We start from the raw sequence: 16309 nt of genomic DNA, 5'->3' as shown, positions 1-16309 counted from the left end.
TAGATTCCCAGGGGTAAGCTCCATCGGGCTTGGCAGGGCTAACTTGAGTAGATGTCCGTTATGTAGTGGACATCTCTTCATTGCAACCCTGAAGTCATACCCTCATAGCTAGGCTCCTAGACTACAGCAAAAAAAAAGTTCACTACATGATGGCATCCATATCAAGCCAGCTTTTCTCTCACTCCCTCTTCCCATTTTGCTGTTTCTGATAAAGATGCAAAAGCTTACTCTCTTGTGGCGTGTTGTTGGTCACAATAAAGGGTTGGGGGTTAGTTTGAAATTTTTCAAAATGAGATGAAATTAACCCTACTGCTTCCTCTGCTTAGCTTATTTGATGCGCTGCTCTTGGAGGAAGGCTTATTAATTTGACAAGCAGAAGACTGGCAAATAGCGTGGGAGATGACACAGTTGACCCTGCTATGAAATACCGTATTTTTTGCTCTATAAGACTCACTTTTTCCCTCCTAAAAAGTAAGGGGAAATGTGTGTGCGTCTTATGGAGCGAATGCAGCCTGTGCAGCTATCCCAGAAGCCAGGACAGCAAGAGGGATTGCTGCTTTCACTGCGCAGCGATCCATCTTGCTGTTCTGCCTTCTGAGATTCAGAATATTTTTTTTCTTGTTTTCCTCCTCCAAAAACTAGGTGCGTCTTGTGGTCTGGTGCGTCATATAGAGCGAAAAATACGGTAAGTAGTGCTGAATCGCTGGTTGACGTGTAGGATTGCACTGTGTAAGCTGGGACTGCATTAGCTTATTGAAGAAGCTGAAATCTGTCAGCAACTGTTCGGATCCAGAGACACTGATGACATTTTTAAATAGCCAAGTCCTCCTAAATTGTCACGAGGTTCCTTGGATAATATTTCAGGCGTCAAAAGAAAGTCCTTGGGATGTCCATTCACATGGACCAGTTGGCAGAGGAATCTGCACCAGTCACACCTCATTGATGTTCATGGAAGGAAAATCTATCAACACCCCGCCCTCTTAAGCTGCTACACACTGAATCCTGGAGTTTTCCCAGTGATCTCAGTTACTTTGGGCAAGGGATTATTTTAGAGCAGGCATAGGCAAACAGCCCTCCAGATGTTTTTGGGACTACAACTCCCATCATCCCTGACCACTGGTCCTGTTAGCTAGGGATGATGGGAGTTGTAGTCCCAGAACATCTGGAGGGCTGAGCTTGCCTATGCCTGTTTTAGAGTCCTCATTGCCTCTATCACCGCCACAGTTTTCTTTTGCACTAGGCTAGAGGCTTCAGACGTCCTCTTTCAGATCTGAAAATGTAGGATGCTTCCAGACTGAAGGCTCCTCCTGGTCCTGTAAAATCACTGCTTTCCTATTGTAAGCTATAAGTGGAATTGCAGTGGACGTCCCACGCTAGGGGTTGGGGGGAAAATTCACATTCAGTTCACTTTTAAAGATGAGCCTGCCTACCTAATTTGCACTTTCTGAAACAATACAAGAACTGAAATACAGCCGTCCTTTGAAATGTGCACTTCTCCAAATTTGCGGTGTGGTTCTTCAGTCAAATAATGGAACAAAAATGTGTGTGCTGAGTTAAGGTGTCCATAAAAATGTACGTGTTTGTGAAAAGTAGCATACAAAAGTGCATTGTTTTAAAGAAAATTTCATTGCAAAAATGCGTGTGCTTGGTAAAACTGCATATTAACATATATATTAGGAGAAATTCTCACTGAAATACTGGTGAATTTTCATGAGGAGATCTATCTATCATCTATCTGCAGCAGAAATGTGGAGAACTGAATTTAAGTTTGGAAAAATGAGAAATGGAGAGAGCCATGTTTGAAAGATGCCTCTCCCCCATTCTACACACCAGCAGTTTTGTGTGTGTGTGTGTGTGTGTGTGTGTGTGTGTGTGTGTATTGCTGGAAATGATTGTTGCTGTGGGTGAAGGAAGACGAATCCCTCCTTTTCCTTCTCTTCTCTTCCCTAGTGCATTCCCAGGCTCCTTAAGTCCTCTCCAGAAAATAGTGATTTGCTAGCACATAGCTCACATGGTTGGGGAATGTTTACATGCCTTCCTGTTAATCATTTGCTAATCTCACACTTCCTAGTACATTTCACTCTCATGTTCTTAGCTGCAAAAAGTCCAGTTAAAAAAAATAATAAACAGTTTGATTGGTTACTAGGGCAATGGGAGGCGGGTTGGGTTTTAATTTACTAAAGTTCTTGGTTTGGAACCCTGCAAAAGAGTGGCAGTCTGGAGGTCTGCTCAGAGTGGTTCTGCTATTTGAAAAGTATAAAATTCCTTTTTTTCTCTGTAGTTTTCTTCCTGCACTCCTATACAGAAAGCAAGATGAAGAAGTAAAAGAAACCAGAATGATTGTTACTGCTATTAATTAAATATATACAGCTTACATGCCAAAATGGCTTCTAAGTGGTTTATAAAAAATCATTTATAAAATTCATACATAATTAAAATACACTGTAAAACAATTACATTAAATCACAATTAATGTATACATTAAAACAAAGCAAGTAAAAAGTTTTAACAGTAAAAACAATCAGATGAGGAAGTTCAAGTTCAGGGGAATGCTTCCCGAAATAGGTGTATTTTCAAAAGCCAGTGGCATGCCAATACTGATGGTGCTTTATATTTCAGCTGCTTTAGGGAATTGCACAATACCGGTGCCATCAGGGAAAAATCCTGGCTCCATATTATCTTTGGTGCCAGCACTAAAGTTGTCCATTGAAATAGATTAATCTATTGTGAGCACTAGATTGTTTGGAATCCCCTAAAACAGATGGTAAAGAAGTCCATTGGTAGCAACTTGCAAAACAAAACAATGCAGTCATACTTCATTTACTTAAAACTTTTGTACTTTGTCTTTCTTCATAAAAAGCACAAGGTGGCTAGCAGCATTCTCAAATCATAAATCGACGGTTGAAAATGTGAGGAGGAGCTTGCAAGCCTATATCCATTTTCCTGGGAGTAAGCCCCATTGAATTCAATGAGAGCTACTTCTGAGCAGACATGGGTCTACATTGTAAAAACAAGCAGTGAAAGGTGTTCCGAATAGGCAGAGATGGTTAAAACCAATAAAAGCACCACCTAAATCATTTAAAAGGTTCTGCAAAGCCATGTAAGAGGAGCTGTACTTTCCCGTGAGCTGTAGAGCAGCCACCTTGTGGCCATTAATTTCACTGCACACGGGTGGTAGTAGTAGTAGTAGTAGTAATAATAATAATAATAATAATAATAATAATAATAATAATAATTTATTTATACCCCGCCCATCTGGCTGGGTTTCCCCAGCCACTCTGGGCGGCTTCCAAAAGAATATTAAAATACTGTGATACATCAAACATTAAAAGCTTCCCTAAACAAGGGAACAATAAAGGTTTATTATTATTATTTATTATCCAGATATTGCTGGACTCTGAGCTTCCCCTCATCTCTCACCACTCGCTGCACTTGCTACTTAACAACAATTCTCAAGATCACTTACAATGATCAAATGAGACAGCAATACATAATAGAAAACATTGGGTGATAGACCATGGAATCAGAGTAGACTCATTGAAATTAATGGATCTGTTAAGTCAATTTCAGTGGATCTACTCTGAGAATGACTAACCTTGGCTATCTGTTTTATACAAGCAGATGGCAGTTAGACCCAAGCCTGGTTAAGGACAATTAAAAACAGAGTTTTGGAATTTTAAAAGGGGTTTGCTGCCTGTCTAGACATAAGCCATGATGGGGCCCTTTCCTCATTTTTGGCACCATAACTTCCAAATGGAAGTCGGGCAGGCATGTACTTAACGGTGAACTGAAGAATTTGCACAGACTTACCTACATTCCCCACTCCTCAATGCCTTTTGCGTTTTAAGGGTTATTTCTAGGTTTATTGGAAGGTGGTGGTACAGAACAGTGCTTTAACCCATCTTGCTGACTGAAGCTGCTAAATTCAGACTTTAAAAAAATTATATCTTCTTCTGAATCCTCCACTGTGTTGCAAATCAGAGCGCACACTTTTTAACATAAGCATAATTCAGCCTTTTGGGTGTCTTTGATGCTTGGAAGTTTGAATGTCTCTTTGAAAAGGCATAAGAAAAAAAAAGCTCTAACTTTGATCTCTCTCTTTTGTCTCCCTGCTCTCTTCCTTCCACAGCTGCTACATTTGGAAAGTGAACCCCCACCCCACCCCCTGCCTCTCAGGCAGCCTTTATGCCTTTCTTAGTGGGGTGTTCGCTGAGTCTCAAAGGACTGAGCAAAGTGGCTGCTCAGTTAACTCTATGCCTGCTGTTTAGTTAGAATGCCTGGATTGGTGGTGCTGCTGGTTCCAGGATTTGGGAGCCAAGATGCTCCTGCAGGCAAGATGCTCACAGTGCCCCCCCATCCTTGTTGTGTTCTCAACTCACCATCCTTGCCATAATAATAATAATAATAATAATAATAATAATAATAATAATAATAATTTCTCAGAGCAACTTCACCTCACCTTGCTTTTAGAACTTTGGAAAAGAGTCAGTGAGAACAGAGTGATGACGCTTTATAATTTTATTATATAGTAAGATAGGCTATCCCACCTTTCCTCCAAGAAGCTCAAGGAGGTATACATGATTTTCTCCCTCTCTGTTTTGTTCTCAAAGGAACGCTGTGAGGTAAGTTAGACAGTTACTGGCCCAGTGTTGCTGAATGTGGATTTGAACTCTTGGCTCCTGGATCCCTCGTTAGATCCTCTAACCCCTGCACATGAGCTACTCCTTGTTCTTTTTCTCTCCCACTTGCTCAGAGATGGCAGATAAGCAGGCAACAGCTAGGAGGAGGAGGAGGAACAGGAGGTTCCAGGGCAAAGGGAGGGTTCCTTTGTCAGCCCCAGGGCCACATTTCCTTGGAGGCAACCTTCTGGGGTCCACATGACTGGTGCATGGGGCCAGGAGCAACAAGTGGTGGAGTGACAGATGTGATGCTTAACCTTTGCTACATTCCAGAATGGAAAAAATGGTGGGAGATCAAAAAAGCCACATGTGTCCCATTGAGGCCAAAAGGTTTTTCTGGGCTTCCCACAATCGTGCAATCAAGTGCTGAGCTTTCTGCTGGCTCTTCAGATAGATAACCTTGAAAGCAAATGGTGGATAATGAAATCTGAGAAGACCGAGGGGGGGGGGGTTGAGCAGGGCTTTAAGTTTCCAGTGCTGTCCATATTGGGTGCGAGTGGGGCTACAGTGACCAGCAATGCTCTTTGTCTTTGTCTATGGCCAGCAGGAATGAAATTATGGAAAGAAGCCAATGCACACAAAATGCCATGAATGCTATAGTCAGGCTGCAGTGTGTAGTATCCAGAGACAGGCAGAAGGTAGACTAGGGCCTACTGGTGGATCTCAGGGATTCTTGACACCCAGCTGTTTAATGAGCAACAGCAAAACAACTTTCCTCATGTAACTTAGGCTGTGGAAATGAAGAAAGCTTTGGGAACACAGCAAACTGCCTTATGCTGAATCAGACCAGTGGTCCATGTGGCTCAGCAATGTCTACACAATGACTGGCAGTGGCTCTCCTGGATTTCAGACGGGGATCTCTCCAACCCCGACCTGGAGTCAAGATGCAGGGGACAGACCCTGAGAACTTCTGCATGCCAAGCAAATGCTCTGTCACTGAGCTGTGGCTGTATTCCCTTAAATTGCCTGTTTTAATTTTAGACTCTGAATGGTCTTATGGATGGGAATAAGCTCTTGTTTTACTTGCTGGGTTGTCTTAATGGGATTGCTTCATGGTGCATTTTAATTATGGCCATTTCTATTTTCATGGGATTGTTTTAATGTGCATTTTAATTATGGTGTATTTTTAATTATTCTGTATTTTAAGAATGTCATACTGTTGGTTTTTAGGCTTTGCAGGCCGGTCGAAATCCATTTGGGCATTAAGCAGTATATAAATGGAATAACAACAGCAGCAAGACCTACTGTGCCATTGTACTTCAGGCTTCCTCCAGCTGTTGTGCAAGCTTACAACCAGTTATGTAGCAAACCTGGAATTGCTGCCAGCAGTGGTACTGCCTCCTGAATCAGGGACCCCTCCATATTATCTACCTGTCTCCCTCTGACACAGGAGTTTCCCCATGAGATTCTTGCAGAGAAGCTGCTGATATGTGGGCTGGATGAGCTAACTGCTAGGTGGATTTGTAGCTAGTTGGCTGAGCAAAACCAGATAGTGCTCACTATAACGGTTCCTCAACATCCTGGGAAAAAGTAACAAGTGGGGTGCTATAAGGTTCTGTCCTTGGCCTGTTGTTGTTCTACATCTTTATAAATGACAGGGATTGAGGGGATACACATCAAATTTTCAGATAACACCAAACTGGGAGGGAGATCCAATGCCAAAGAAGACAGAATCGGGTTTCAAGATGACAACGGATTGGAACTGGGCCAACGATAACAAAATGGATTTCAGTATAGACAAATGTAAGCCTACACACTTAGGCAGGAAGAACCAGTTGCACAAATATAAGATGGGGACACCTGGCTTGCTGGTAGTACATGTGAAAAGGATCTAGGTGTCTTAGCTTAAGATGAGTTAACAGTGTGATGCAGCAGTAAAATGCCCTAATGCTATTCTAGGCTGCAACAACAGAAGTATAGTGTCTGCTCTGTTCTGCCTTGCTAAGACCACACCTGGAGTACTGTGTCCAGTTCTGGGCACTACAATTTAAGAAGGATCTTGACAAGCTAGAACATGTGCAGAGGAGGCTGACCAAGATGATCAAGGGTTTAGAAGCCATGCCTTATGAGGAACGGTTGAGGAAGTTGCGTATGTTCAGCCTGGGAAAGAGGAGACTGAGAGGAGATGTGATAGCTATCTTCAAATAACTAAAGGGCTGCAGCATGGAGGATGGAGCAAATGAGGACCAAAACCAACTGATTCAAGTTACAAGAAAGGAGATTCTGCTTAAACACCAGAAAGACTTTCTGGTGGTAATAACTATTCAGAAATGAAATGGCCTCCCTTGGAAGGTGGTGGACTCTCCTTCCTTGCAGGTTTTTAAGCAGAGGTTGGATGGCCATCTGTCATGGATGTTTGAGCTGAGATTTCTGAATTACGGGGGGGGGGGGTTGGACTTGATGACCCTCAGGATCCCTTCCTAATCTATGATTCTGCAATTCTGTGATGCTCTTTTTGTGCCTTTCCTTTGATGAGAGGATGAAAAGCTAAATGCCAAATGGGACATGGGACATGGGAGGGACAAGTCTGCTCACTTCAGCTCACCAGATGTGTGCATGCATGGAAATAAGAGGATCTTCCTTTGCTGGGATCCCACACTTTGGTTATTCAGCTTTCCAGGCACTGTACTGTTAAACAGGATATAGTGGGTGACCTAGATGCTTTTGTTTGCAGAGATCCTTTTTCCGGTGCTGATTCATATCCTCTCCCCATTTCTTTGTGCTCTGTTCTGCTGACAACCCCGCAATGCAAGTTCTGCCAAGACAAGAGCAATTGTGTATGTGCAACATGCATTGTGGGGGAGGGGGCTGAAGTGGGGAGGGAACCAAGCACCACCCCAGAAAGTGTGTCATTTTGGGGAATGAGAGGGAGGGGAAAAATATATCAAAAAGATTTAAAGGACTATGGCTGATTCTTTTTAAAGGCAACATTGTTTCCTCTATTTTCAGGTGGTGAGTGGCATTTTTTATGTAGCCCAAAACAGCTCCATGGGCACAAGAGAAAGATATCAGTGGGTTTGGGGGAGCCTCAAGATTTGTAGAAATAAAAAGGAGTGGCTGGGGAAACCCAGCCATATGGGCAGGGTATTATTATTAATAATAATAATAATAATTACAGTGGTACCTCAGGTTAAGTACTTAATTCGTTCTGGAGGTCTGTTCTTAACCTGAAACTGTTCTTAACCTGAAGCACCATTTTAGCTAATGGGGCCTCCTGCTGCTGCCGCGCCGCCGGAGCACGATTTCTGTTCTCATCCTGAAGCAAAGTTCTTAACCTGAAGCACTATTCTGGGTTAGTGGAGTCTGTAACCTGAAATGTATGTAACCCGAGGTACCACTGTATTATTATTTGCGGCTGGGCTCACTTCCTTGAGCCAGCTGCCACTATCTGCCCTGCAGGCAGCACAATGCATTGGCAGCCCTGCTTTTCCTCTTGCACTGTGGCCTCAGTTCAATGCGTCAAGATGTGTGAGGGGTAGATGAACACTGGGCTGGACTCATTGGCCTCCCGGTGTCCCCCACTCCTAGCAATGCCACTCTGACTCCTGTTTCCTTTGGGGAAATCCGCTTTACATACATGCACAGGTGCACTGCCCCACAGCCAGCTGCTGTCTGCACAATTGCAAGAATTAACCTCTGACAGGGAGGGTTGTGCATGTGGGGAGAAAGATAGAGGGAGTCCGCTGAGGGAGGGGGGCAAATCAAGACTCGCACATCAGAGAGAACACAGCAGGATTTCTTGAGAGGAACGCACCGTGGGAGCAGGGAATACAGACCACCATGGAAGGGTAAGAAGGCTACTTGGAAGAGACTTGGAGGTTTTCCTGGGTTGGCAGGGAGGTGCCAAGGATGTGCTGGAGGCTGGTCCATTAGGGCGAATGAGGTGCTGCCCCACCAACCTTAGTCTGCCCTCAGGCAGCCCCCACCTGCCTTCCTTCTGGGAATGCAGGAGAAATTCGATACAGTTGGCCTTGAAAGGCAAATCGACTTAATTCACAGTTTCTGAAACAATATGTGAACCAAAGCGCAACCATCCTCCAAAAGGCGCACTTGTCCGAATTTTGCAATGCGGTTTTCCAGCCAAAGAAGTGTGTACAAAAATACGATTGCTATGCATAAGAATGGATACATTGGGGAAAATAACATACACGGAAGGAAAATTGCATAGCAAAAATGTGAATGTTAGGAGAAATGGAGACTAAAATGCTGGTGAGTTTTCTTGAGGCCCCACCCCACCAAACTGATGTTGAAATGTGGAGAACTGAATTTAAGAGTAGGAAAATAAGAACCTGAGAGAAACCAAAACCTACAGACTTGTCCATGCCTAGAGTAAGACTTGAGGTTTTCCTGGGTCAGCAGGATGGTGCCAAGGAGCAATGGTGGATGGTCCATTAGAGTGAACGGGGTGCTGCGCCAACAACCTCACTCTGCCCCCAGCCAGCCCCCACCTGCTTGCCTTCTACTTACAGCCAGTTCCATGGATGAAACTACCCACCAGCTTGTTCCTCCTGGGGCCCCTCCAGCCTGCTCTTTTATTTTGGGCGTATTCTGCAACAAGTTATTGACGCAACTAAAATGCATCAGGTGGATTCATTCTGCATTAGTTTGTTCTGTATTGCTTCCCCAATGCAGGAACAAACAATACTGAAAGTGAGATCATGTGTGACCTCGCTGATGGCATCAAGAGCACAAATCATGAACGTGCAAAAAAAAGGATGTGTGTGTATAGTGTCATTGTTGTAGAACTCAGCAGGGAGGAGGATGGGAAGCGAACTAGAACTACAGTGGTACCTCGGGTTACAGATGCTTCAGGTTACAGACTCCGCTAACCCAGAAATAGTACCTCAGGTTAAGAACTTTGCTTCAGGATGAGAACAGAAATTGTGCAGCGATGCGCAGCAGCAGTGGGAGGCCCCATTAGCTAAAGTGGTGTCTCAGGTTAAGAACAGTTTCAGGTTAAGAATGGACCTCCAGAATGAATTAAGTTCTTAACCTGAGGTACCACTGTAGTTGGCTCTGCCTGTCATTGGCTCTGGCGCCACCTACTGTTGGCCTCCCTGCCTTCTGCCCTATGGGGCACCAGCCACCACTTCCAAGGAGAAAGCACTGAAAGATTTTTGGAAGGGTCAGCTGGGCCAACTGGGGTGAAGTGGGCTATTGGAGCTGCAAGGATTTGCCTGATTGTGTGTCTAGTTATTGAGTTGGAGGGAGGTTTATAGCCACAGGTGCCGTTTCAGATGCTAAAGCAGCCATCACCTGCCTTGGTTTCTTAAGCACTTCCATGCTTGGTTTTAAAATTAGAACTGCCCCTCTTTGCTCTGCAGAAAGCGAGTGAACATTGACATAGAGGGTACACTGGCTGAAGTGTGGAAAGATATGTAGCTTTTGGGGGTGAAGAATGATGACTGGGCAATGCCATAAACTCTTAGCCTGGGAACACCTGATGGTCAAGAATGATGCTTATACTGGATGGTCCAGAGCAGAGGCAGATTTAGGAAGTGCAGCTGGTTCTCCTACACTGGGTGCAGAGCTGAGAGGGCATTGCAGGGGGTGCCACAACAAGAAAGAATAATGGAAGGCAAGAGGGGGTGTTGAATGTTGGTGTTGCACAGGGTGCTGCTGAAATTTGAGAGCCCAAAGTTTGCCACAGGTCCAGAGTGACCTAGCATCCTCTTTCAATTTAAATGATTTGAATGAAACCAACAATGCTATCTCCACCCCACTGCTGTGGGTACATATGTGTTGGCCTTCCCCAACCTGGTGCCCTCCGGATGTTTTGGATTACAACTCTAATCAGCCCCACCCATAGAACAGGGGCCATGCCAGAGAGTCGGAGTACGAAATTTGCTCCCACATGATAAAATGATGGCCAACATCTTGGATAGCTCAGTTGGTTACAGCGTGGTGTGGATAATGCCAAGGTTGCAGGTTTGATCCTTGTATGGGATAGCTGCATATTCCTGCATTGCTGGGGTGTGACTAGATGATCCCCAGGGTCCCTTCCAAGTCTACAAATCTATGATTCAATGAAAAGGGGATTTGACAAAATCACAGAGGACTGAGCTAGCATTAGCTGTCATGCTTTGTCCCCTGCCCTGAGGACACCTCTGCAGCCATGGCCACATGTGCACATATGCAGAGGTTTATAACTTTCTGGCAGACAAAACGTAGCTCCCATTTGAACTCGAACTGTGCTTTCATCCCCCTGAAAAGCTGCCCTTCTCAAGACCCATGCTCAGTCCCATTTTAAAGATCTCAACCATCTCATCAATTAACCCTTTGTAATGGGAATCCCCCCATGCGACCCCACACCCTTTTCGCTTTGAAGCCCAGCTCCCCTGACCCTGCCTTTTTACATGTTGAGCCAACAGAAGAAAACAAGAAACCCTCCCAGCTCCTTTTGCGCTGCCAAAGCTGGATTTTCAAAACTTTTACGAATACTGTAAATCGACAACTGTTTCCACCTGCCTGCTCTATCCCTGCAGTGTTTTGCCCAGCTGGTACCGAAATGACTCAGTTGTGATAAATAACCACAAAAAATGATGACAGTCGTTTGCTAGCATGTTGCAGAAAGCTGGGCTTTAAGTGCGCTTCTTGTGCATGGGTAGTTTGGCTTGCTGGAAGCAGAGACAGAAAGGCAGATTTGCATCGAGACACACTGTGCTACTCTCGCCAGGATTTTGACTGCATTTGCTAGGTAAGAATGGAACCTAAGCTGATTTAGAAGCACCCATCTCTGCTCCGGAAATATATCGACTCTGCCCTGGAGCTCATTTCTGTCTAATAGATTCACTGAATTCCCCAACATTTTTTATTGTCCTTGCTCCTCTGCAGCTTGACCCAAATAAATGTTGCAGGTGGTATCGCATGGTAACTCCATGGGGGGGGGATGGGGGGGAAACCCCTCCACCTGCTCAGATCTACATGCCAAACTGTTGCTAAAGGCACAGGAGCAAGGACAGTGAGAAAGGTTTGGCAACGTCTAAGACCCATCAACTATAACTGGGACCAATTCAGACTACTTCTTATTTAGCTTTTATTTTATTGTTTAAGTGTTATGTACACTCAGGAAGGCTTGATATGGAATGTTAGAGGGATCTTGGGAAAATGATGCCTGTGATTTTCTCCAATGCGAGTGTGCTCAGGTGTGAGCAACTGGGCAAAACGGCAGAAGACACCAGTCTGGTTCCAAATTATTTCATTCTGTTGTGGTTTCCCTTGCAGAACTGTATGGCAGCAAGAAACAATCACCCCAAAGCTATCTGGTAAAATGCTGGCTAATTCATGTTTGTGTGTAGGACCAGTTTAGTATAAAACATTTTGCTAATGAAGAGCTAGGTATTTTTTCTTTTAAAATGTCTGTGTGTCAGGTGTATTTGCTGTTTTTTTTAACCTCCTTATTGAAAAGTCAAATCAACTTTCTCTCCACTACACCAGACAAGAAACAGTTGATGATGTTATTGGCGGGAATGTGTGTGTTCGTGTGTGTGTGTGTGTGAAATAATAATTGAGCTACTATTAAATCCACAACTACCTTTCTTTCTTCAACCTCGATGGGGTAATTTTCAGCTGGATTTTTGTTGCAAGAATAATATATATATTTGAATTTGACATCCACAATTTCAATTCCTACCTTGCCCCTAGTTCCCCTTTGTTCTGACCCAAGGAAAATAAACCTTGAACTACTTTTTGCTTTGATTAGCCGATCCATGCTTTGGTTTGCATTTCCTTTTTCTCTGCCAAAGTTGGGGAGGAGAGAGAGAGAAAAAGAGAGCGGGAGGAAGGAAGGGAGGGAGAGGAGATTTCACCAAGCTACATGTTTTAGCTCCTCCCGGCAGCTTCAGCTGTGCTCTCGCTTGGCAGTGAGACTCGGATAAGAACAGGTGAACTGTGTCGGGAGCTGGAGAGGCGCGGGACTTTCCGGCGCTAAGCCCCGGCAGCTGCTGGCTGGAGCCAGGAGCCATGTCTCCACCAAAGGGTGGCAGCTCTCGGAGGCATCTCCTCGCAGCTGTGCTACCCTTTCCTCCAGAAGAAACTTCCAAGCATCAGAGCAGCGTGCTGGAAAGAGAGAGTCAGACTTCCTGGAATGCAAGTGGGCTTTTCCTGTGCTTAAAACTTTCTGAGGATTATTGCAGTGTGTGTGTGTGTGTGTGTGTGTGTTGGCTTCTTCAGTCTTGCCTATCTTGCTCATCCCTTTTCTGTCTGTGCCCATCCATCCATCCCCTTGATCATCCATGTACTAACCCACCATGTCCTTTCACTAAAAAAGTGTCCTGCCCATCATTCATCCATTCAGGTTGTCCTGTCAGTTGATCTAGCCATCTACCCACACTATCCATCTGCAAAGTGTTTCCCACCCGCCAGCCATAAACACCCACAAACTGGTGTGCCATCTTCCTCATTGATTTTGCTTTGTTTTGGTCTGATGATGAAACTCCCTCCTTTCTCTTCCTCTGGCAGCATTGGGATGAACAACTCCACCACCTCCGGGCTGGTGGTTGGCCAGTGCCGGCTCAACGACCCTGTGCAGTTCATCCTGGTGCCGGCCGTCTACTGCCTTGTGTTGTGTGTGGGACTCCCGGGCAACATGGCGGCCTTGCTGGTCTTCTTACAGAGCGGAAGGGTGAGGAAGGCTATCCGCATCTACCTCATCAACCTGACACTGGCGGACATCTTCTTCAACCTCACACTGCCATTCTGGATCCCTTACTATCTGGCTGAGGGGCATTGGGAGCTGCCGGAGGCCTTCTGCCGCTTGGCTGGAGCCACTTACTACTTGGCCACCTACAGTGCTATGGCCTTCATGACACTCATCAGCCTGAACCGCTACTGTACCGTTGCCAAGCTGGAGATGGCTTTGAACAGGCCCTTGGGGGCGCTAGTGGGCTGTGTTGTGGCCTGGCTGCTGTGCTTTGCCTGTGCAGTCCCCTCCTTGCTCACCCAGCAGACCTACCAGGTGGAAGCGATTAGCATGAAATGCTTTGAACAACACTCGGGGAGGAGGAGTTATGCCTGCGCCATGGTGGTTCTGTTTGCAGCCTCCTTCCTGGTTGTGTTAGGGGCTTACATGTCCATCATGAGATCTCTCTCAGCCTCAGCCGGCACCTGCCAAGGTGGGCACCGCCGGCGGGCACGTGCCATGGTCCTGGGCATGCTGCTGGTGTTTGTGGTCTGTGTGGCACCCTACCATCTTTCTCTGGTTCCCTGGGTGGCTGACCGCATGGCCAGTTCCTTCTGCAGTCCTCCGTCTTTCTTGGACAACCTACACATGCTGAGTGTGGCTCTGTTGAGCCTCAACAGCTGCATCGACCCCCTCATCTATTGCTTCTCCATCAAACGCTTCCGGACTGATTTGTGGACGATGGTGCAGAAGGTCGCACGCTGCCTCCCGCTCCCCTCAACGCTGCCGCCACCACCACCAGAAAACAGATCTCCACCCAATATTCGGTCATCATCCTTAACTTCCTCATAGCTGGAGTGAAGGTCCTTCAGATGGAACTATCTCAACCTCCCTTTCCATCATTTAGACTCGATGTTTTTGAATTTGATATTGCCTACAGACCTCTTTTTGACCAGATTGTGGCTTGCAAATCCCAGCCATACTGTTCCAGTAAGAACAGTTTCCCTGTCTACCATCCACATGGAATTCATGAGGTTGAAAGGGGGTCGGGTTGGCAGAGCTTATACAACCAGGTTTTTCCAACCATGGTCAAATCAAGTGATCCACAACTGGTGCAGAGGTAAAGCACAATTTTAAAAGGATCACACAGAAATGGCTGGAAATGGGAATAAACAGTGAATTACCTGGCCATAGCTGTAAAGCTCCAGTTAATAGGTTGTTTTCCTGAATGGCTTCATCATTTTAGTTCAGTGGTATGCAACCTTCAGACTGCAGGCCGAAACAGGCCTTATCAGATTTCCCCATTTGGCCTGCAAGGCTGTTTTGGCCAAGCCCCACCAAGCTGCCTGATGCCCACCTGATGTCATATATCAGGGCTGGGGAACCTCTGGACCTTCAGATGTTGTCGGCTGCCAGTTCTCATCAGCCTCAGCAATAATGGCCAATGGTTAGGGATGATGGGAGTTGTAGTCCAGCAACAACATCTGGAGGGCCAGAGGTTCCCCAACCTGGTCATAGAGGTGTGGGATACATAAAGATGCAGTTGAGGTTGGTTGTTGTTTTTTTTGAAGGAAGTGATGATCAGCTGATCAGTGGTACTTGCAAATCCGTGTGCACTGACCTCCATATGCACCAATCCTCAGCGGTTTCTGGGGCTTTCAGCGTGCTGTTTGTGGGACTTTGGAAGCCCTGTGCCTTTGCCTCCACCCTTGAAACTATGCAGGCAGAAACGGACCACGTGTTGTTGTGATGTCAGATGATTGACAGGTGGGTGACCCCAGCCACCTGTCAGATTTGACCCATGAGGATGGAGGGGGATAATAATCTGGTGGCTGGAACCAATGTCCCAACCCCTGTTTTAGGTTAGAAGTTGGCAAATGGGGGGATGATGACAAATGTGCCAAGTCTTCATTGGCCGGATGTGGTTCAGGGTGTTCCAGATGCTGACATAGGAACATAAGAAAAGCCTGCTGGACTCTATACCGATTGCCCATCTAGTCCAGCACCCTGTTCTCAGCCAGATGCCCCACAGGGAAGCATGCAAGCAGGACCTGAGCACAAATACCTTTTCCCCTCCTATATTTCCAGCAACTGGTCTTCAGAGGCGGAGTGGAGGCAGAACATACTCACTGTGACTAGAAGCCCTTGGTAGTCTTGTCCTCCATGACTTGGCCTAATAATGGAGGTCCTCCATCCCTGAAGGCCACCCTCCACTTCCCCCTCTCCCTTTACATTAACGTCCTTTTACTGTTCAGAGACATTGCGCAATGAAGCACCTCCTCCTGCACATCGCATTATCTCTGCCTGGGTCAGCTTCTCTTGTTTCTTCAGCCTCCCCAGTGTAGGCTTCTTGCTTCCCTCCCCACAACTTGCTTACCTGCTTTGACTATTGGAAATGAACCCCAGCTTGCTTTTCTGGCTTTCAGTGGTGCGTCACATCTGCCTTGGCTTGGCCCACTCTCTGAAGGAAGGCCAGACTGAAACTTGCCGGTGCTTCACAGATTAAAAATGTAGAAAGGACCGAAACATTGTCTTGGCCTGCTGAATGTGGAGTTGTCAGCTTTTTAAGCATACCCTTATTGCTGTGCCTTTAATCTTGGACCATATCACTGCCACAGGTTTTACCCAGACATTCCTCCTGACTGAGCCTCCTCTTTTAATTACTGTGTTCTTTTAATGAGATCGCTTTATTGCCTGTTTTATTTATTTATCTATCATTACATTTCTATCCCGCCATTCCCCGCCCCCCCAGGACTCAAGGTGGTGTACATCATTCTCCCCCTCCCCATTTTATCCTTGACAGCAACCCTATGAGGTAGGTTAGGCTGAGAGACAGTGACGAGCTGAAAAGTCACCCAGTGAGCTTCAATGACTGAGTGGGGATTTTTGAAGCCTGGTCGGCCGAGTCCTAGTCTGATGCTGTAACCACTATGCCACACTGTCTATGCATGCTTCTATTCCAAGGTTTTGACTGGTTTTCATATTTCAGTGTTTGAATTGATTTGTGTAC

At 45.8% G+C, this 16309-nt stretch overlaps 1 protein-coding gene across 2 annotated transcripts; it reads left to right on the top strand.

Annotated features, from left to right (window-relative positions):
- The first annotated feature begins 10803 nt into the window (after positions 1–10803).
- Positions 10804–15712, top strand: LOC310767947 (platelet-activating factor receptor-like). Of its 2 annotated transcripts, none has more exons than XM_083625581.1 (2): positions 10804–11376; positions 13140–15712. In XM_083625581.1, the coding sequence occupies exon 2, from the start codon at positions 13147–13149 to the stop codon at positions 14149–14151; it is 1005 nt and encodes a 334-aa protein (XP_083481707.1). In that variant the 5' UTR covers positions 10804–11376; positions 13140–13146; the 3' UTR covers positions 14152–15712. The 2 variants fall into 2 exon arrangements, with proteins under 2 accessions (XP_083481707.1, XP_083481706.1); XM_083625580.1 differs by having other exon boundaries at positions 10804–11944.
- The last annotated feature ends 597 nt before the right edge of the window (positions 15713–16309 follow it).

This window comes from Podarcis filfolensis (genome assembly GCF_964270895.1).
Source record: "Podarcis filfolensis genome assembly, chromosome: 8".
NCBI classification, from domain to species: domain Eukaryota; kingdom Metazoa; phylum Chordata; class Lepidosauria; order Squamata; family Lacertidae; genus Podarcis; species Podarcis filfolensis.
The sequence above is the reverse complement of the archived record's forward strand: the minus strand, read 5'-3'. Positions and strand labels throughout refer to the sequence as shown.

Coding starts and splice junctions, on each gene's coding strand:
- LOC310767947 (XM_083625580.1), top strand. CDS start 11,787: ATGATGCCTGTGATTTTCTCCAATGCGAGTGTGCTCAGGTGTGAGCAA. Junction 11,945..13,139: donor AATCACCCCAAAGCTATCTG/GTAAAATGCTGG, acceptor TTCCTCTGGCAG/CATTGGGATGAACAACTCCA.